The 22,929-nt window shown below is 37.9% G+C and overlaps 2 protein-coding genes across 19 annotated transcripts in view; one reads left to right on the forward strand and one right to left on the reverse strand.

Annotated features, from left to right (window-relative positions):
• PACRGL (parkin coregulated like) overlaps positions 1–22,929 on the forward strand; it is a 54,334-nt gene that overhangs the window by 23,116 nt on the left and 8,289 nt on the right. For 9 of the 13 annotated variants that reach the window (XR_010111928.1, XR_010111930.1, XR_010111932.1 and 6 more), the window contains 2 exons: positions 1,272–1,352; positions 3,754–3,866. Coding sequence is in view for 4 of the 13 variants with exons in the window: in XM_034959540.4 (XP_034815431.2) it covers positions 1,272–1,352; positions 3,754–3,810 (138 nt within the window). In the remaining 9 variants the exon portion in view is untranslated. Of the gene's footprint in view, positions 1–1,271; positions 1,353–3,753; positions 5,407–22,929 lie in introns of those variants that run through there. The other 4 variants (XM_034959540.4, XM_055111239.3, XM_055111240.3 and 1 more) reach the window with 2 other exon arrangements.
• KCNIP4 (potassium voltage-gated channel interacting protein 4) overlaps positions 5,087–22,929 on the reverse strand; it is a 1,223,194-nt gene continuing 1,205,351 nt past the window's right edge. For 5 of the 6 annotated variants that reach the window (XM_063603743.1, XM_003826823.6, XM_063603742.1 and 2 more), the window contains 4 exons: positions 11,104–11,211; positions 9,149–9,253; positions 8,473–8,535; positions 5,087–6,604 (listed from right to left, as the gene is read on the reverse strand). In XM_063603743.1, the coding sequence (XP_063459813.1) occupies positions 6,557–6,604; positions 8,473–8,535; positions 9,149–9,253; positions 11,104–11,211 (324 nt within the window). In that variant the 3' untranslated portion in view covers positions 5,087–6,556. The remainder of the gene's footprint in view (positions 6,605–8,472; positions 8,536–9,148; positions 9,254–11,103; positions 11,212–22,929) is intronic. The other variant, XM_055111250.2, reaches the window with a different exon arrangement.

A 22,929-nucleotide genomic window follows, 5' to 3' on the forward strand; every position in this document is an offset into this window, starting at 1 on the left:
AAGGAATCACACTGGATCCTTCCTCAAAGTCAGTCAAGGAAGGCTTCCTAAATAGTCTCTAAGTCCCACCTCCGATGGCAGAAAGAAAAGACCAGATTAACAGTTGTATACATTTGTTTTGTTTTCTAATCTTTCTGGGTCAGTGGCGTTTATCTTTGGTCACTTGCATTCCTCCTCAGAGCTCTGCTTTTCCTAGACAAGGACTGACTGAACGGGTATTTAGCTTTCCTGGGCTGCCAGCACTTTGGGAAGACCTAGACACCACCCTGACTATCAGATCCTGGTGTTATATAAAGAGTTCTAGAAATAGATTGTGTGAGGGTTAGTTCCTGGTCTATTACCACTAACTATGAGACAGACACCACTGAGGATGTCAATGAGGTGCTATCGGACCCCCTTCGTCCCTCACCCCCATCTTCCATACCTTTCAGCCTCAAAGCCTTCATTTTTATGGGGTTTATAGACTTCTACATTAGAAGTTTATTGGAAGAAAGGGTATTATTCTTCTAGAAAAAGTTTTTCAAAACCAGTTACTGAACCCCTATATACAACTCATTTTTTCCTCTATGCAAAATAAGCTGTAACTTTTCTGAGCTGCAAATGTATGGGACTTTAAAGAGGGAATGAATCACCTGAAAATCTTGCTTAAAAATGTAGATTCTGGGCTTCTGCCCTGGGATTCTGGTTAAGTATGGCGTGAGACCCAAGAATCTGCATTTTTAAACAGCATCTCAAGTGATTCTGAGGCTGATGGCCCATGGATCTGCGTATAAACCTCTGTGCTATACAGAGTGTATACAGATTCAGTAGGGTAATGCAGTCTGAAGAAAGCAACTGGAAGACTAGAGAGGGACCCTGTCCATCCCCAGGGCATTCACTCTTATAAATTACTCATGTAAATCCTCCATCCTTTGTCCTCTCTTCCCTTTTTATTGCAGGAAAATGTGTGTTTTAGAGGCACAGCTTTCCATCATGGTCCTCAATGCTCTTGCAAATTACAGAATCACAAAATATGCTATTTTATAGAAACCTTACTTCAGATAGCATACTGAAGCAGATTTTATAGGATTGGTTTTACCTGAAATAATGTAAATTCATTGTTTTTTAAAGCAAATACAGAGGTACCTTATACATGTAAATTTCAATGAGATGCTTCCTAAAAAAAGCCTTGAAATCTAAAACAAGGGGTGCTCCTGAAGATCTACTTATGCGTATGGTGAGCATTGTTAAGTTTAAAGTCATTTCGTTTCCCCCTAATCTTACTTTAAAAGCTTTCCAAGAGATTAATGGACAAGAAATTCAAAGAGCCAATCACCAGCGCATTACAAAAGCTAGAGCAACATGGTGGAAGTGTAAGTAGAATATTATTCCTTAAGTCTTTTTCTTTTTTTTTTAACTTTTAGGTGTATTACTAAATTGACATATATATATATTTAACATATACTATCTCATTTCAGCCACAGGTAACTATGTGAAATTGATGCTGTTATTTTCCTTTTAGAACTCAAGAGTTTCTGTCTCTAGGTCACACTGTTCTCAAGCCCTGCGACTCAGACCAGACTCAGGTTGAATAAATATAGGGCTTGTGTACACTTTCACAGTGCTTAATGTGGCACTCAAATGTGGCACAGTGGTACAGTTTTTTTCTTAAAAGTATTTTCAGTGGTTTAGTTTTGACCATCGAAAAGTTCAGAAAACCGAACGATTAACTTAGCTCTTCGAGGAAAAATACCTTTTTCTCTTTCATTTGCTGCCTTTTCTGACTCAGACGTCCAGATGATTACACTATTCTGTCTGTAAGTGCATGCATACCCCCATAGGTGTACACACACACACACACACACACACGGACACATATGCACACACAGTGCTGGAATAGTTTAATTGGTTATTCTAACTTTTCAAGGTACAAAAATATGGAGGATTTCATAACTGTATGGTGTCAAATTACTAGACTAATTGAATTTTTAGCATTTGAAGGAAGCATTCAGATAATCTCATCTTAGAAATATTTCCATAAAAGCAGTCCTTGCTTTTGGAAATTTTGTTTCATCAGATCTTAATGATAGAATTGCATGTGACCATCTTAACATTGCATAACTTAGTTCCATTGTAGGTACTTCTAAAGGAATTAGTTATGAGAAAATTTACCTGATCATATGCAATTTTAAAATGGCAGACATAAAGCTTTAGCGAAATACTTCATTTGACCAATCTCAATGAGTTGTTTGATTGATTATATTCTTTCCATGATGGATGCCTAGAATACACTTGACAAGAGGAAGTAAGTGTCTAAGCCTACTAGATAATGAATTTCTTTGTTGTGTTTGGGTCCTAGGCAGAGCATTAACATTCAGACTCCTTGTTGAGGAGATGTGCAGAACTTTTCTCTAGCTAATCCCATGTTTCCTCTGCAGCAAGGAAATTCTTGCTTGCTCTTCTGAGAATTTAAATGCAAAATATATTTCTCCTTTCTTCTTCTGTGGAGTGGAAGTGAACAAATGCTAAATAATGATGCCACAGCTTTTCAGTGGGAAACGCTCCCTAGGTGATTTTCCATATCCTGTGGGCCGGTATGGGAAATGGGACAAGTAGAAAGGGACAGGCCAAGCATGTTAGATTTTGTGGTGGGAGTGGAGGGGGTGTGGAGGAGGAGATAATATACGTGTAAATAAAGTTTAGAAACAGCACATTAAGATTTGGAAGGGGAACACAGAGCTGTAGTTGAGTAATCCAGGATCCCAGAAATATCAAATTCTTTTTTTACTACTCCATCTTACTAGCTTTGAATGTTGCTAATACAGAATTTTAAAAAAGATTTTGTAGCTACAAGGGCTGTTATTATTTATTTTCTTCTGACTTCTCTTGTTTCCTCCTTCTTATGTCCTACATAATATTTTAATAATGATTGATGTAATTGGAATAGAAAATTTCCTATTGCAATTACATACCAAAGACTTTCTGTTGGCTTATTATTGTGCTAATTTCTGTTACTTCATAATCCTTCATGAAACTAATGAATGTTCTTCTTTCTCTTCTAAGACCTTAAAAGCTTATATATCTCTTTCTTTCTTAAAATATTAGAAATTAAGTCTTTAAAAATGAGTGTTCTCAGTTGTGGTTTCTCATTTCTTGGGACTTGTGTATATCAATGATGGAACTATTCAACTTCTGGATACAGGAAAATATCTGTTACAGATAGTCACAGTGTTACTTTCTTAGAACTGATCTGCCTTAAATTGAAATCAGTTCATTCTTAGCCTGATTTGATTTTTTTTCTAAGTGAAATGCACATTTATTTTGGAAAAGGCACAACGCAAATCCTGATCTTTATTGATTGTGTGGGAACTTATTACATGGCAGGTACTCTGCTGAGTACTTTTTAGACATGAAACCCATTTACTCTTCCTAGTCATCAGAGGGAGATTTTGTTATCTCCCTCTAAAGATCACGGAACTTAGGCACAGAAAATTAATTAGTCCAGGTTTGACGAATAAGTGACTAGTAGATGCTGAATTCAGATACTGGTAGTCTGGCTTCTAACTACTTCTCTAGTTAGATACTTCAAAAAAAGAGAAAGAAACAGCCTATATTTTATTTAACTCAGCAAAAAGTCCTTCTTATTTCATCATTTTGTTCTTACCCCTTTTTGTTTGAGTTTTAGATACTTTATAGGCATATTCCTGCAAATATAATACCTATTAGGGGAACTCTGCATGATACTAATGATGCTCAATTTTTTTCTGTTGACAGGGGAGCCTTAGCATCATCAAATCTAAAATTCCAACATACTGCTCCATATGCTGTTGAAGAAGGGAGCCAACAAAAATTGTTTTTTCTACCTGTTGACGTGTCAAGCACTGACCGTGGGTACTCATTTATTTTATTCTTTTGTAAATCACAGCCACCATTCATTATTTACTAGGTTAAGATGAATAGACACTGAATCAAAGTTATTCATCAACAAAAAAGAACAGTTACTAATGGAAAGTTATTAAAATAAGTTCTATAAGAGTACAATTTTGAGGTTTATTTTTTGTATTTTTATTATTTGTGCGAAGAACCATTATTGAGTTTGCAAGATAAGATGTATTTGTATTTTCTAGTGTCTTTTTATTTATAACACTTTTTTGGCAATCAGTTTGTAGCTGTGCCCTTATTTTTATAGATAGTTTGCCATTTCTTGGGTTTAATGTTTAACAAGGCTATAGAAATTTAAAATAGTGGACAAATGTTTGTGAATACACTTTTAAAAAATTGTTTTAAAAGAGAAAAGCGGTCTTGCTTTGTTGCCCAGACTGGAGTGCAGTGGCATAATCATAGCTCACTGCAAGCCTCAAATTTTTGTGCTCAGATGATCCTTTTCATCTCAGCCTCCTGATTAGCTGGGACTATAGGCGTGTGCCACCATGCCCAGCTAATTTTGAAATTTGCTTGTAGAGATGGGATCTCACTCTGTTGGTCTCAGAATTCTGGTGAGTGATCCTCCCACAATGGACTTCCAAAGTGCTGGGATTACAGGCGTGAGCCACCATGCCTGGCCCCATGAATACACTACTAATATTATTTGTAAATAGGTATTTTATAATGTACAATGCTTGGAAAATTTTCAGAGTATTCTAGTTTAAAAAATTTTTTCTAATTCTGTAAATTCTATTACAAGTATGTTGTTTATTACAACTCATTACAACTACCTAAATTTTAGGTGTTAACTGTATTTAAGTAAATGTGTTATTTTTGCATTTCATAGCCAGAAAATACTGATGTTCACTTAAAGATATTCAGCAATTAAAATGTTAAAACTTGTACATGCATTCATTGATTTTGTTGTGCTTATGTTTAGCAATTTTTAAGAAGCTTTTAAAATATAATATAGAGAAGCTTTTAAAATATAATATAGACATAGTTCAGAATTTTGATGTAATAGAAGCAGTTCCCTCTGGCTACAACAGCTGCCTGCCTGCTGGCCTTGCTTTTACCTGTTTTCATTGCATTGAGCACCATCCAGAGCTATCTGCCATCTAGAAAGTACTGTAAGATTTAATTAATTACAAAATTTCTTGGAAAAGACCTGTAACATAGACAGTAGAGTTATAAACATTTTATTTTGCTTTTATTTTTTCTTTTTGAAATACAAAATGTGCACATTGAGTTTACACAAACACGCGATGGCAAATTTCAGTGTACATGTATTGTACTACTCTTAATTTCTACACTGGTGATAGCAGGGCAGCTTTCAACATCCTATCTCTACACCAGAATAGATACCTGATTTATTGTTGCAAAGACAGTTGCAAATTTCCTCCTTCTGTAGCCTCTTGGTCTTTGTGATATTTCTACAAAACAGGGATGATGTGTGTGGCTTTAGTAATGTGGCAACTTTACAGTTTTGGCTAAGATGATTAATCTGAATTATGATGAGCTAAATCATACTGTAATCTGGATTAGTTGTTCAGCACTTATTTTCTACTAAATCTTGGTAGTAGTTGTCAATGTAATGGAACCACTGGTGCTTTCAAAGTGAATTTTGCTTGCTAATTTTGCTTGCTGTTTGTTTGTTCCTAGTAGACAGTGGGGTAGTCAAGGTTTCTTTCTTTGTCCCTGAATGGCTTGTAATATAAACAAACATGCTGTAAGGAAGTCAGGGGAAAGAGGACAGATTTGGCCTTTAATGCTGTTAGGATTACTTGTTATTAAGCATTACTATATACTGGAGGATAATTACTATATACTGGAGGATAGATATCCTGACCCTTTGCATATGTCTGTAAACATCCTTGTGTTGTCTTCTTCAACTTCCACTTAATGATTGATACAATAGAAAACAGCCTGTAAGAAAGATTGAACAAATCCAAAATTATTATATAGGCCTTGGCTGTAACATATTATGGAAAATTAAATGCTTATTAAAATAAGTTTTATTAGGCATATGCTGATATCTGATAATAAACTAATTTTTAAATGTTTAAAAATGCCAGATAAAATTAATTAATTTCTAACAGAAGGTGGGAAGGCCATAGAAACGAAACTGGAACTATGTGTTTTTTTAATTGTTGTAATCTTGTTTACTTAAAGTATATAAATGGAATTACAGCATTCAAACATGAAAATTAATTTAATTTCTGGAAATTAAATGCAGATGTCACTATATTAGAAAACCATTCAAAATCCTAGGACTGAATAAATACAAATGAGTAGCAAAAAACACTGATATTTTAAAATCACTGATATGTGAAAGCCTCAATAATCCCATGGCTAAGGAACCAATAAAACTATATGCCAGATTCTATTTCTTTTGAATATTCACAGAGTATGAAATGAGTTAGACCATCCCATGAACTCAGTGGCATTATGAAAAGGATGCAAATTTATAACTGAAAACTCAAATCTTTTGGGGATTGCTTTATATTAAAACAAAGCTTGTTTGCATAATATGCTTCAGTGTCAAGCTGAGCAATCTATGCTAAAAGTGGTAGCTCCAACTTTAAGGGTGGTAGAATAGTTCACATTTGTCTGTTGGATTCAGGATCTATTTGACAACTTAAATCACATTTTGTTAAATCACATTTTCAAAGAGCTGCATGGAGCGCATTATGTTTTCATCCTGTAAGGGAGAAACATAGAGCGATTAAATTCAGCATATCTGCAAGGAAAAGTACACTATTTTGCCCCTGAGTATTGCCTCCTCCCATCAACCACCTATGCCAAAAGCTCAAATATTAAGTGTTTGCAAATGTAAATGCCATTCTATTCTATCCATTTTCCACATAGATGACTATGAAGGACCCATTTTATATTTTGTGGAGTCTATTGACCAGGCATTAAACCACTTTATTTAAATCTTTACTTGGTATTAATAGAGGATATTTCTCAAATCATAATGCCAAAATGGAAACTACAGAGGCGCAGAGGTATGTCAAAGCAAATGAGAATTTTGGCATTCTATGTAGATCACAGGCCAAATCACACAGACTTTTATACAGGTACAAGGAAAATTTGTGTGTATGAGCCAGCAGTTCATGAAGATTGGAGGCTGGCGCATAGGAGGCAGGGTGGTGGATTAAGAGGTAACATGTTTGCAGTAATCATCTCTCTTTCTGTCTGCTAGTTATGGCTAAATCTGCATGGCCTGAAGGAGCCTTTAAAAATGAATGGTCTCTCAATTACAGAGAAAGAATTGGGGAGCAGAAACCACTGCTCAGTGGCTGTGTTCAGTTTAGCATATTCTTTAGAAATGAGTTAGGGGACAGACTTTGGGCATTATTGGAGCACTTGTCAGTTGCATGTGAATAGCACTTACTGAGCTGTTTATGGTAGTGGTAAATGGTGGCTGAACCAATAATGGCTTCCACTGCTAGAAACCAAGTAACATCACCGTCAAGCAGCTTAATGTCACCAAATTAATTCTCTCAAAGACCACCGCATGGAAATCCAAGTTGAGAGACAAGCAGACATCCAGAAAAGTAAGAACAACAATTTAAAAATAAAGAGAAAAACTAAAGAAACAACGTATTTCTTTGTTTTCAGGATTATTTGAAAAATTCTTTTTGTAGTTTTGAGGCAGAGTCTATTTCTGTTGCCGATCATTCTGGAGTGCAGTGGCACAATCATGGCTCAACAGGGATCAAGTGATCTTCCTGCCTCAGCCTCCCAAGTAGCTGAGACTTCAGCCACGTGCCACCGTGCCCAGCTAACTTAATTTTTTTTTTGTAGAGATAGATAGATAGATAGGGTCTTGCTATGTTGCCCACATTGGACTCAAAATCCTGGCCTTAAGTTATCTTCCCGCCTCAGCCTCCCATAGTGCTGGGATTACAGTTGTGAGCTACTGTACCAGGCCTTAACAATTTTTAACTGTGGTTCTGCCCACACATCAAGTCAAATAATTCTAAGTAAGCTAACACTGGTTTCTTTGATAACAGGCTACTACCTGGAGTTCTCTTCAGAGAAAATTTTTCACTGTTTATTTTTTGTGACTGAAGACCATTAGAGAGTTCAGTCAAAGAGCCATTTCTTGTCCACATACACTAAAACAATGACTTTTCTCTTAGAAATCAGATAGAAGCTTGGCCTGTTGTGATGCCATACTTGGCTATCTAGGAATTCTAATGCTATGGAGATATGATAGATAATATATGAGTGATGCTAAGTTTGGGCAAAGAGCAATTCAAATCTCATGTATGTTTTATCCTCCATGAATACTCTCTAAGGAATTTGGGAATCAACACAGTACATGTACAACTTTTGTATCCCCAGGGTTTCCTCCATAGCCTGACTCAGTGGGCACTCTAAATGTTGATTATGTAATTGGTGCTTGTTTTCAGAGTGGTAGGCTTATGCTGCATGTTGTAGAAGTGGTAAACTTAGGCATATGATCTCTATATTTCGCCCAGTTCATGGTAGCTAGCTGCTAATACTCAGTTTAGCTGTTATGATAGCTGAATTGATAGTTATTACACTTTCATTACTTACTTTTTGGCAGCTTTCAATGAACTCATCTATGGTAACAACCCCATCTTTATTTTTGTCCATTTTCTGTTCAGGAAGAAAACAAAAAATTGTATTTAGACTTATCCCTTAATACCCTCACACCTGGACCAAATGAGCTGAAGCTGATAAAAAGAAAACCTAGCTGCTTATTTATTTCACGTGGAGGAACTGTTTCAGAGCAGGAACCAGCAGTTTTTTAGAGATAAAAATGATAGGGCCAAATGCTTCTGGCTTTTCCCTTTTCAATATAATGTGGTGAAGATTTAGAGTCACTCTGTCCTAGGTAAAATCCCACCTTCTAGATGTGACAGAGCTTGGGCAATTTGCCGAAACTTTCAGAGCTTGCTTTTTGTCTCATCTGTAAAATGAGATTAATGAGGATTTATAGGATTCTTGTAAAAACTGAATGAAAACAAAACTTGTGAAACATGAGAACTGTTTAGTGTTGTATCTTGGATTTAGTGAATGTTCAATAAATGCAGTTATCAGCATTGTAAATTCAAAACCAAAGCTATTAAATTAATAGGATGGTAAATACTGTTTTGTTTCAGTAAAAATTATTTTCCTTTGCTCTCTTTTGAATCATCGTGGTGCATGGCAAACATCAGGAAATTTTCTCCTAACTTCATGCCCTCTTGACTTCTGTTTTAATTCCTACCTGAAAAAATGTTTCAACGTGTTGTCTGGGAGCATCTTCTTTGAGGACAGGATATGTACATTTACCCATCATATCGTATATTGCTTTCATTATATCAAGCATTTCCTGAAAAATAAAAGGCACTCACGTGAGGCTGCACACATGTATGAAGAAACCAGTCTAAGAAGCTCTGACAGATTTTTCCTACTCAATTTTAAATTTTTGACTTTTTGTTTGTTGGATTCTTTGTTAGACGACTGTTGGTTGTCCCAAAGGAAAAGGCAACAAACAGCTTTCTGCCTTAAGAGCAGAAGAATCAGAATTTAAGAATGAATTCTGATCTCTTGGTTTCAAAAGGAAGCAAATTTCCATGTATCTACCGTAGTCAGGAAAAGAATATGCTGGCTTAATGTTTGGATTTCTATAGACTTTAAGTAGACTATGTTTATTTAATTGCATTATATATCTTATGTGTTGATCATCAGTTTCCATCTATTGAGAATCAAATATACGGCACATCGTATATTGAGAAAAAACACCATTTAGAATTAGTGAAATTAATTGGTAAGTAAGTCTTAAAGTTCATTAGGGTTTTTGTTGTATTTTTCCTACTGTGGCTTTAACTTAAGTCACATGTGAAGACTAGTCAAAAAATTTTGAACCTGGGAAACACCTTGAAATTTTATTATTAACTTTTTCTCTAAAACAGTCTAATTTTTGCCTTACCACTTTCATTCTTATGAGAGTAAAAATAATATCTAATAACTTAAACATTTAGATTTATTGTTGCACATTTGTTTCACGTGAAAGATCTCTCAATTAGGTTGATAATACAGATCGAATATATATTTACTTTTAAGAGTATTCAATTATAAATGATAGAGTAATTTGTAAACAGGTGAAACCTTTTAAGATGTTTTAAGCATAGATAAGTAGCAAGTAGTTTGTTAGACACAGGCAGAATTCTTGAGATGTGTTAAACACAGAGGTAAGAATTGAAGAACAAGAGATATTTAAGGTATCCTAAGTATCTGGGTAATAAATATTCATGATATAAAAATATACAAGAAGCACTATTTAGGATATGCTCCATATACATGAACACTTAATAGCCATAAGGTCTTAATTTGGCACCCACTAGTGATACCTATTCTGGCCCCAGGTGTCCTCTGTGCAAGAAACACAAATGAAACCCATTACTACTTATCAGGCTATACTCGTGACCTGGCACACTTGCACCTGTGTCTCTCCAGTAGCGCAAGTTTATGTCATTGGCTGTTGGCCCTGGGCACCTTTTGTCTGTGGGGCCTCTTGCTCAAAACTCAATTCTGGGGAAGTCTCGTGAGGCAAAGAGACAGGACATAGACACACTGAGAATGCCCAGGATTTAGGGAGTGTGGTCTTTCAACCCCATTTGCAGCCTATCCTGCGTGGTTAACTTACCCCATCCCTTTCTTTACTTCTTGCTGTGTTTTAAATTGGTTTAATAAACTGTATAATACGAGTATCTTAATTTGGTCTGTGAACCTTGTTTCCTGGATAGTCTGCCTCAAAGTGCATTTGGAGACCCCACCATTGCGTCAGGTCATTCCACAATCCCCATGATTGTAAAATTTCATTTCCTTATGGATCACATGCTGTGGGGAAAAGAAAGGCTTCAGGCTAAATATTGAAACATGGGTTGGATACATTTTCTTTCTATCTGATTCCAACCATGATCTTTATTCCATTCACAGTATTTATTAAGATGCCAGCAGGAAACAAGGGTATAATCTTTATGTGTTATATATTTACTTTGGAGCTTCACCATAAACTATTTCTATCCCAAGTTTTTAATTATACATCTTTCTTCCACTACATAAAATATTTTGGATTTCCTCAAAAAAACTTTTCAAATTAATAATTGCAATTAATATTTTAAAGTTAAGAAATGAAAATGGTCCAAATTACTGTGATGTTGGTGAGGCATCCCTTACCTCTTTAGTGATGTAGCCATCTTTATTTATGTCATACAGATTAAATGCCCAATTGAGTTTTTCTTGTACTGTCCCCCGGAGCAAAATGGAAAGACCTTTGATGAAATCCTGAAAAGAAATAAAAATTCAATTTTATATGACATTTTTAAAAAAACAAAAACAAAAACAAAAAAACAAACAAATGATGTAAGTAAGGGCTACAACCCTCTGGATCTTGAACCATTTATTTAGCAAAATGATTGATGTGTTATTGGTTGTCTAGTTTTCAGACTTCTCTGTGGGCATAAATCACTCCTTAGTCTTAACATTTTCATATTCTAATTGGAAACTGAGTTAAATCAGTGGTCGTACTGGAAATCGTACCAGTGCGTACCCACACAGCTAGAGGCTTGAGTATAAGTGGTATTGGCTTTCCACTGCAAGTGCACATGATTTACTAAAAGAATCTAATAATAGTTTTTTCAAAAAAATACAAGTGCACACATAACACACTTCAATGGAAAAACGTTTGCTAATAAGAAATGTGGCTGTCCATAAAAGATAAACCAATTGTGGTCTTTAATTAGAAATCCAGTTACAATTTACATGTGGACAGTGGGTAAGAGCATGGAACTGGAAAGGACAGACTGCCTGGATTCACCCTCCAGCTATATTACTGGATGGGTTTGTGTCTTCAGGCAACTTAACATCCCTTTGCCTCAATTTTCGTATCTGTAAAATGGAGCTAATAATAGTATCTACCTCTTCACAATTTTATGAGGATTGAAAAAGAGGCTGCTTATAACAGTCCTTGGCAATGACATTGGCTATGTAAGTTTTTGTTAAGTAAATGGAGCCCTCAGTTTGTATCCTGGTTAAGCTGGTTTGATTGCATTGCAGACTGGCCAGATTAACTTGATTAAATTCATTTAGTGTTTTTTTTGTTTTGTTTTGTTTTTGAGATGGAATCTTGCTCTGTTGCCCAGGCTGGAGTGCAGTGGCACGATCTTGGCTCACTGCAACTTCCACCTCCCACCTCCCAGGTTCAAGCCATTCTTCTACCTCAGCCTCCCGAGTAGCTGGGACTACAGGCACCCGCCACCATGCCTGACTAATTTTTGTATTTTTGGTAGAGATGGGGTTTCACCATGTTGGCCAGGTTGGTGTCAAACTCCTGACCTTGTGATCTGCCCACCTCCGCTTCTAAAAGTGCTGGGATTACAGGCGTGAGCCACCACGCCCGGCCAGATTTGTTGTTGTTATGTACAGCAGGGTTAACGTTACAATGTGCTGTATTCAGTTTATAATCCACTTTTAGGTAGGAATGAAAGCAGAGGGGAAATCCAAAAGTCTTCTGGGTGAATTTGCATTATATCTCCCTTTCTCACATTCCTTCCTTTTATAGCTGTATTTCTATCTGAATTTCTCAAAATGTTTTTTCTTTTTTAAATAAGTAACATCCATATAGTTCAACATTTAAAAATTGTGTAAGCTGCCTGGTGAAAAATCTTTCTTCCCTTCCTGGACCCAGCCACCTGTTCCTTTCACTCATAGACTACTGGCATAAATAGTTTGTATTTACTTCCAAGGAAATTTTGTGCATACACAAGTATAAGATATATTTGTTTTACTAGCTAACAGACTTCTATACTTTTTTTTCCACTTAAGCATAAATCAGGGAAACAATTTGAGTTTCCATTGTATATGTAAATGCATCGTAGTTTATTTAACCAAATTGTTCTTTTACATTTTTTTATTATTTCTAGGTATTTTAATATTTCTGTTGCTGTTGTAAATGAGATTTTTTTTCTATCATATATTCTAAACTAGTTGTTTGTATGTATGAAAGCCATTGATTTCTGTATGATAATTTTATACCCTGTCAATTTGCTGACATACGTTGGTTTTCTTCTGGGTTTTCATGTGTGCAATATTAGCTGCAAATGGAATTAATTTTACCTTTTTTTCTAATTTTTATATGTTTACTTTTTTCTAATTATATGGCCTAATATATATAGAACAGTGTTACATAATGAAAATGATAATAGATATTCTTAGTTTTTTCTTGAACTTGAGAATATTTCAATTCGCTTTTAAGCATGATACTTACTTTTATCATGGTAAAGAATTATACAACCCTTCCACTTAAGCAAATTTATCAAGAATGGCCACAGACCTTTTTTGGCAAAAATGAAAAAGACAAAAACAGAAATAATTGTCAAATTCATATTGCAAGGGACCCTGAATAGCCCAATTTTAAGAAAGAAAAACAAACTTGGAGGACTCACACTGCCCAATATCAAAACTTAGTACAAAGTTACATTAATCAAAACAGTGTGGTACTGGCATAAAGACAGATATATAGAACAGTAGAATAGAATTGAGTCTAGATATAAACCAGCTGTCTGTGGCCAATTGATTTTCGATAATGGTGCCAAGACCATTCAATAGCTATGGAAAGAATAATCTCAATATATGGTGCTGTGGCAACTGGATCACCATACTTAGTTTGCTTCCCATTGGCATGAAGGGTAGAATGTCAAGTGAGAGAAAAACAAGATTCCAGAGAAAGCCACAAGGAATTCCAATATTTGGCAGGCACAGAGAGGAGAAGCTGGCAAAGCATCTTGAAAAGAAGTTGCTAAAGAAGTGAGTCAGGAGAACAGAGCATTTCCCTAGGAAAGGATTGTTCATTTTGCTGCCAAGGTTGGAAAAATGTTCACTGGACCAGCAACATGGAGGTCACCAGCAAGTGATAGGGAACGGTCCAGTGGAGTAGGAGTGAAGAGTAATTTTTAATGAGGAGCACTTTGAATACTGAAGAGAAGAATCTAAAAAGAGTAAGAGTCAGAAATGGGCTGTGCTCTTGAGAAGGTGGGGAGGATCCAGAACACGGGTAGATGGGCCGATCTGAGAAGGGAGTTGATACATGAGACAGAAGAACATGGTGTGGATGCCAGCAGCTGCTTTGCAGGTGGGAAGATGACTGTGTTTCTGTCCAATAGCTTTAGTGAGTGTGAGCTGTTTGAGAGTGAGGAGCCTGGTAGAAGAGGTAAGAATCTGAGGTTTGAGGAGAGAGGCAGAAGCTCTGATACTAAGCAGTAAGGTGACATGCAAATTAGAGAAAGGGAGACCTCCCTCAAATTATTTCCCTGCCATATTTTAGAAAATTATTTATGACATAGAATGTAGTTTAGTTAAAAGGTAATGACAGCCCTTGGAGGTATGAGTGTACATCTTGCACAACCAGCAGGCTGGGGATCATGGCTCATGCCTGTAATCCCAGCACTTTGGGTGGTGGAGGTGGGAGGGTTGTTTGAGTCCAAGAGTTTGCAAGCAGCCTGAGCAACGTAGCCAGATCCAAATTAATAGCAAGAAAAACAAATTAACTGGGTATGGTGGTGCACACCTGTTGTCCCAGCTACCTGGGAGGCTGAGATGGGAATCACTTGAGCCCAGAAGGTCGAGGCTACAGTGAACTATGATTGCACCACTGCGCATCAGCCTGGATGACAGACCAAGACTCTGTCTCAAAAAAAAAAAAAAAAATCCTTAGCTTTTTCAGAAGGCATAAAATATACATTGCAGAACATAGAGCCTTATTCAAGGAAGATTGCTGAGCAGTTTTGAAAGGCTAGATGAGATTGATTGTTATCAATATAAACCATATTTTTAAAAATTCACAACGTAGTAACAATATGTCATTAATTGTAAGGGGAGCTGGCCACAGGGTCTTTGAAAACATGCTTAGAGTATTGGTTCTCAAAATATAATGTGCAACACAGTCACCTGGGGAGTGTGCCAAAAGATTTATGGGACCTACTCCAAGAACTATGATTCATTAGGTTGAAGTGGGACCCCAAAATTTACATGTCTGACACGTTCCAAGGGGAAGCCTGTACTGCTTCCAGGGATCACACTTTGAGAATCACTGGCCTACAGCACTCATCACTGGCATTGACCTCACCACCACACAAAACAGCAGAGAAACAATGAAAGATTTAAAGATAGCACTTTTGGGGAATCCCCCCAAGATGGCTACATAGGAACAGCTCCAGTCTACAGCTCCCAGCATGAGCAATGCAGAAGATGGGTGATTTCTGCATTTCCAACTGAGGTACCAGGTTCATCTAAACTGGGACTTGTTGGACAGTGGATGCAGCCCACAGAGTGTGAGCCGAAGCAGGGTGGGGCATCGCCTCACCGGGGAAGCGCAAGGGGTTGGGGAATTCCCTTTCCTAGCCAAGGGAAGCTGTGACAGATGGTACCTGGAGAATTGGGACACTTCCTGCCAATATTGTGCTTTTCCAACAGTCTTAGCAAACGGCACACCAGGAGATTATATACTGCACCTGGCTCAGAGGGGCCCACACCCACAGAGCCTTGCTCACTGCTATCGCAGAAGTCCGAGATCGAACTGCAAGGCAACAGTGAGGCTGAGGGAGGGGCGTCCACCATTGCTGAGACTTGACTAGGTAAAGCAGCCAGGAAGCTCAAACTAGGTGGAGCCCACTGCAGCTCAAGGAGTCCTGCCTGCCTCTGTAGATGCCACCTCTGGGGGCAGGTCATAGCTGAACAAAAGGCAGCAGAAACTTCTGCAGACTTAAACATCCCTGTCTGACAGCTTTGAAGAGAGAATTTCTCCCAGCATGGAGTTTGAGATCTGAGAACAGACAGACTGCCTCCTCAAGTGGGTCCCTGACCCCCGAGTAGCATAACTGGGAAACACCTCCTAGTAGGGGCAGACTGACACCTCATACAGCCAGGTGCCCCTCTAAGACAAAGCTTCCAGAGGAAGGATCAGGCAGCAACATGTGCTGTTCTGTAGCCTCTGCTGGTGATAACCAGGCAAACAGGGTCTGGAGTGGACCTCCAGCAAACTCCAACAGACCTGCAGCTGAGGGTCCTGACTGTTAGAAGGAAAACTGACAAACAGAAGGGAATAGCATCAACATCAACAAAAAGGACATCCACACCAAAACCCCATCTTTAGATCACCATCATCAAAGACCAAAGGTAGATAAAACCAGAAAGATGGAGAGAAACCAGAGCAGAAAAGCTGAAAAGTGTAAAAATCAGAGAACCTCTTCTCCAAAGGAACGCACCTCCTCACCAGCAATGGAACAAAGCTGGATGGAGAATGACTTTGATGAGCTGACAGAAGTAGACTTCAAAAGATCAGTAATAACAAACTTCTCTGAACTAAAGGAAGATGTTCGAACCCATCGCAAAGAAGCTAAAAACCTTGAGAAAAGATTAGACGAATGGCTGACTAGAATAAACAGCGTAGAGAAGACCTTAAATGACCTGATGGAGCTGAAAACCATGGCACAAGAACTATCTGATGCATTCACAAGCTTCAGTAGCCATTTTGATCAAGTGGAAGAAAGGGTATCAGTGATTGAAGATCAAGTGAATGAAATGAAGCGAGAAGAGAAGTATAGAGAAAAATGAGTTAAACAAAGCCTCCAAGAAATATGGGACTATGTGAAAAGGCCAAATCTATGTCTGATTGGTGTACCTGAAAGTGACAGGGAGAATTGAACCAAGTTGGAAAACACCCTTCAGGATATTATCCAGGAGAACTTGCGCAACCTAGCAAGGCAGGCCAACATTCAAATTCAGGAAATACAGAGAATGCCACCAAGATACTCCTTAAGAGCAATTCCAAGACACATAAATTGTCAGATTCACCAAAGTTGAAATGAAGGAAAGAAAGTTAAGGGCAGCCAGGGAGGTCGGGTTACCCACAAAGGGAAGCCCATCAGACTAACAGCGGAACTCTCGGCAGAAACTTTACAAGCCAGAAGAGAGTGGGGGCCAATATTCAACACTCTTACAGAATTTTCAACCCAGAATTTCATAACCAGCCAAACTAAGCTTCATAAGTGAAGGAGAAATAAAATCCTTTACAGACAAGCAAATGCTGAGAGATTTTGTCACCACCAGGCCTGCCTTACAAGAGCTTCTGAAGGAAGCACTAAACATAGAAAGGAACAACTGATACCAGCCACTGCAAAAACATGCCAAATTGTAAAGACCATCAAAGCTAGGAAGAAACTGCATCAACTAATGAGCAAAATAACCAGCTAACATCATAATGACAGGATCAAATTCACACATAACAATATTAACCTTAAATGTAAATGGGCTAAACGCACCAATTAAAAGACACAAACTGGCAAATAGGATTGTCAAGATCCATCAGTGTGCTGTATTCAGGAGACCCATCTTGCCTGCAGAGACACACATAGGCTCAAAATAAAGGGATGGAGGAAGATCTACCAAGCAAATGGAAAACAAAAAAAAAGCAGGGGTTGCAATCCTAGTCTCTGATAAAACAGACTTTAAACCAACAAAGATCAAAAGAGACAAAGAAGGCTATTACATAATGGTAAAGGGATCAATTCAACAAGAAGAGCTAACTATCCTAAATATATATGCACCAATACAGGAGCACCCAGATTCATAAAACAAGTCCTTAGAGATCTACAAAGAGACTTAGACTCCCACACAATAATAATGGGAGGCTTTAACACCCCACTGTCAACATTACACAGATCAATGAGACAGAAAGTTAACAAGGATATCCAGGACTTGAACTCAGCTCTGCAGCAAGCGGACCTAATAGACATCTACAGAACTCTCCACCCCAAATCAACAGAATATAGATTCTTCTCAGCACTACATCACACTTATTCCAAAATTGACCACATAGTTGGAAGTAAAGCACTCCTCAGCAAATGTAAAAGAACAGAAATTATAAGAAACTGTCTCTCAGACTACAATGCAATCAAATTAAAACTCAAGATTGAAACTCACTCAAAACTGCACAACTACTTGGAAACTGAACAACCTGCTCCTGAATGACCACTGGGTAGATAATGAAATGAAGGCAGAAATGAAGATGTTCTTTGAAACCAATGAGAACAAAGACACAACGTACCAGAATCTCTGGGACACATTTAAAGCAGTGTGTAGAGGGAAATTTATAGCACTCAAAGCCCACAAGAGAAAGCAGGAAAGATCTAAAATCAACACCCTAACATCACAATTAAAAGAACTAGAGAAGCAAGAGCAAACACATTCAAAAGCTAGCAGAAGGCAAGAAATAACTAAGATCAGAGCAGAACTGAAGGAGACAGAGACACAAAAAACCCTTCAAAAAATCAATGAATCCAGGAGCTGGTTTTTTGAAAAGATCAACAAAATTGATAGACTGCTAGCAAGGCTAATAAAGAAGAAAAGAGAGAAGAATCAAATAGATGCAATAAAAAATGATAAAGGGGATATCACCACTGATCCCACAGAAATACAAACTACCATCAGAGAATACGATGAACACCTCTATGCGAATAAACTAGAAAATCTAGTAGAATGGATAAATTCCTGGACACATACAGCCTCCCAAGACTAAACCAGGAAGAAGTTGAATCCCTGAATAGACCAATAAGAGGCTCTGAAATTGAGGCAATAATTAATAGCCTACCAACCAAAAAAAAGTCCAGGACCAGATGGATTCACAGCTGAATTCTACCAGAGGTACAAAGAGGAGCTGGTACCATTTCTTCTGAAAATATTCCAATCAACAGAAAAAGAGGGAATCCTCCCTAACTCATTTTATGAGGCCAGCATCATCCTGATACCAAAGCCTAGCAGAGATACAACAAAAAAGAATTTTAGACCAATATCCCTGCTGAACATCAATGCAAAAATCCTCAATAAAATATTAGCAAACCGAATTCAGCACCACATCAAAAAGCTTATCCACCACTATCATTTTGGCTTCATCCCTGGGATGCAAGGCTGGTTCAACATACACAAATCAATAAATGTAATCCATCATATAAACAAAACCAAAGACAAAAACCACATGATTATCTCAACAGACACAGAAGAGGCCTTTGACAATATTTAGCAGCCCTTCATGCTAAAAACTCTCAATAAACTAGGTATTAATGGGACATATCTCAAAATAAGAGCTATTTATGGCAAGCCCACAGCCAATATCATACTGAATGGGCAAAAACTGGACTCATTCCCTTTGAAAACTGGCACAAGACAGGGATGCCCTCTCTCACCACTCCTATTCAACATAGTGTTGGAAGTTCTGGCCAGGGCAATCAGGCAGGAGAAAGAAATAAAGGGTATTCAATTAGGGAAAGAGGAAGTCAAATATTCCCTGTTTGCGGATGACATGATTGTATATTTAGAAAACCCTGTCATCTCAGCCCAAAATCTACTTAAACTGATAAGCAACTTAAGCGAAGTCTCAGGGTACAAAAATCAATGTGCAAAAATCACAGGCATTCCTATACACCAATAATAGACAAACAGAGCCAAATCATGAGTGAACTCCCATTCACAATTGCTTCAAAGATAATAAAATACCTAGGAATCCAACTTATATGGGATGTGAAGGACCCTTATAAGTTCACCCTTATGTGAACTACGAACCACTGCTCAATGAAATAAAAGAGGACACAAACAAATGGAAGAACATTCCATGCTCATGGATAGGAAGAATCCATATCGTGAACATGGCCATACTGCCCAAGGTGTAATTTATAGATTCAGTGCCATCCCCATCAAGCTACCAATGACTTTCTTCACAAAATTGGAAAAAAGTACTTTAAAGTTCATATGGAACCAAAACAGAGCCCACATTGCCAAGTCAATCCTAAGCCAAAAGAACAAAGCTGGAGGCATCACTGCCTGACTTCAAACTATACTACAAGGCTACAGTAACCAAAACAGCATGGTACTGGTACCAAAACAGAGATATAGACCAATGGAACAGAACAGAGCCCTCGGAAATAATACCACACATCTACAACCATCTGATCTTTGACAAACCTGACAGAAACAAGCAATGGGGAAAGGATTCCCTATTTAATAAATGGTGCTGGGAAAACTGGCTAGCCATATGTAGAAAGCTGAAACTGGATCCCTTCCTTACACTTTATACAAAAATTAATTCAAGATGGATTAAATACTTAAACGTTAGACCTAAAACCATAAAAACCCTAGAAGAAAACCTAGGTAATACCATTCAGGACATAGGCATGGGCAAGGACGTAATGACTAAAACACCAAAAGCAATGGCAACAAAAGCCAAAATTGACAAATGGGATCTAATTAAACTAAAGAACTTCTGCACAGCAAAAGAAACTACCATCAGAGTGAACAGGCAACCTACAAAATGGGAGAAAATTTTCACAACCTACTCATCTGACAAAGGGCTAATATCCAGAATCTGCAAAGAAATTAAATTTACAAGAAAAAAAAACTGTTCAAAAAGTGGGCAAAGGATATGAACAGACTCTTCTCAAAAGAAGACATTTATGCAGCCACTAGACACATGAAAAAATGCTCATCATCACGGGCCATCAGAGAAATGCAAATCAAAACCACTATGAGATACCATCTCACACCAATTAGAATGACAATCATTAAGAAGTCAGGAAACAACAGATGCTGGAGAGGATATGGAGAAATAGGAACACTTTTACACTGTTGGTGGGACTGTAAACTAGTTCAACCATTGTGGAAGACTGGTGACTCCTCAAGGAGCTAGAACTAGAAATACCATTTGACCCAGCAATCCCATTACTGGGTATACACCCAAAGGATTATAAATCATGCTGCTTTAAAGACACATGCACATGTATGTTTATTGCGGCACTATTCACAATAGCAAAGACTTGGTACCAACCCAAATGTCCATCAATGATAGACTGGATTAAGAAAATGTGGCACATATACTGGATTAAGAAAATATGGCACTATACAGCCATAAAAAGGATGAGTTCATGTCCTTTGTAGGGACATGGATGAAGCTGGAAACCATCACTCTCAGCAAACTATCGCAAGGACAGAAAACCAAACACCACATGTTCTCACTCATAGGTGGGAATTGAACAATGAGAACACTTGGACATAGGATGGTGAACATCACACACGGGGGCCTGATGAGGGGTCAGGGGGATGGGGGAGGGATAGCATTAGGAGAAATAAATAATGTAAATGACGTGTTAATGGGTGCAGCACACCAACATGGCACATGTATACATATGTAACAAACCTGCACATTTTGCACATGTACCCTAGAACTTAAAAGAATAATAATAATAAAAATATAAAATAAAAATAAAGATAGCACGTTTAAGTCAAGTGTGGACTTGTGTTGTTTGCCTCCCTAGCCCTAGTAGGTCCCAAATTTCCATTTGGTGCTCCATGATGTTCTGTGGAAGTTCACTTCATCTCTGAGTCTAGTGATAGAGCCATGACCTGGGCGAAGTCAGGAAGCACATTTTATCCCTTTGGCCGGACAACTGGATTTGTGGTTGCCATTTGACTAAACCTAGTCCAGGTCTAAGAATGACTCCCCAGACTCAGACTCTTGCTAGGAATGGTAGGACAGAGATGTGCTTCTTTCCTTGCTCAACAGGAGCAATGAATCATGGAGCCAAGGAGCTGTGGCCTCTTCTTGCAGCCCTACAGGGTCCCACCCTTAGGTTGTAGCCAGCCCTATCTCTGGCCTTTTTGTTGCTGTGAACCAATGAAATTACCATTTTTTTTTTGTCACTTGGTGTATCCTTTTCTAGTATTTGTGAACAAAAGTATCCTGATTCACATGGTGACATCTAATTCACATCTTCTTGAATACTGTATATCCTGAAACAATTTACATTAAAAGATAGCTATGGTCTTAGAGCACCTCTCTCTTTTTATCCTGTGGGATGATATCAGTAAAGAGTTACTCAAAACAAGAATGATATCTTTTCGTGCAAAAGAAAAATGAGAAACTTAATGTGGCTTATAAGACTTTTGCTCCGTGCTTTTCTGAGTTGTAATTGAAGTCTCAAGTAGGAAGTGACAAACTTAACAACAACTCTCAATGAGTACTTTGCACAATTACTTTACTTGTAAATGTGAAAGGAGGTTATATCTGTTCCCTAAAGTACAAAAAATGATAAAGGGGTGGAGAGGTCTGTACTGAATTCTGGTTTCCATTCTCTTATTATCAAGGCAAAAGGAGAAAGACATAGAGATTTGACTTTATAATAGCCTAGACTTGTTCAGTTGTGGATTCTGTTCATCTGCCAAACCTTTAATGAGTGCCTCAGTGCTGGCCACTATGCTGGGGACAATCCTCCTGACTCCCCTGACTCCCTGCCAATCAAAGACTGCTATGGCTTAGAATGATGCATTTGCATGTAGTTGCCTTACTGGGTAATGAGATGACCAATGTCATTATTAACTGGCTTTGTTAGAAAAATTCCCCCAACTAGTGTAAATTAGTTCAGCCATTGTGGAAGACTGTGGCGATTCCTCAAGGATCTAGAACTAGAAATACCATTTGACCCAGCCATCCCATTACTGGGTATATACCTAAAGGATTATAAATCATTCTACTATAAAGACACATACACATGTATATGTATTGCAGCACTATTCACAATAGCAAAGACTTGGAACCAACCCAAATGTCCATCAATAATACACTGGATAAAGAAAATGTGGCACATATACACCATGGAATACTATGCAGCCATAAAAAAGGATGAGTTCGTGTCCTTTGTGGGGAATGAAGCTGGAAACCGTCATTCTCAGCAAACTATCATGAGAACTGTAAACCAAACATAGCATGTTCTCACTCATAGCTGGGAATTGAACAATAAGAACACACGGACATAGGAAGGGGAACATCACACACCAGGGCATGTTGGAGGGTGGGGGGCTAGGGGAGGGATAATATTAGCAGAAATACCTAATGTAGGTGATGAGTTGATGGGTGCAGCAAACCACCATGGCACGTGTATACCTATGTGACAAAAATGCACA

Source organism: Pan paniscus, chromosome 3 (genome assembly GCF_029289425.2).
Source record: "Pan paniscus chromosome 3, NHGRI_mPanPan1-v2.0_pri, whole genome shotgun sequence".
Taxonomy (NCBI): domain Eukaryota; kingdom Metazoa; phylum Chordata; class Mammalia; order Primates; family Hominidae; genus Pan; species Pan paniscus.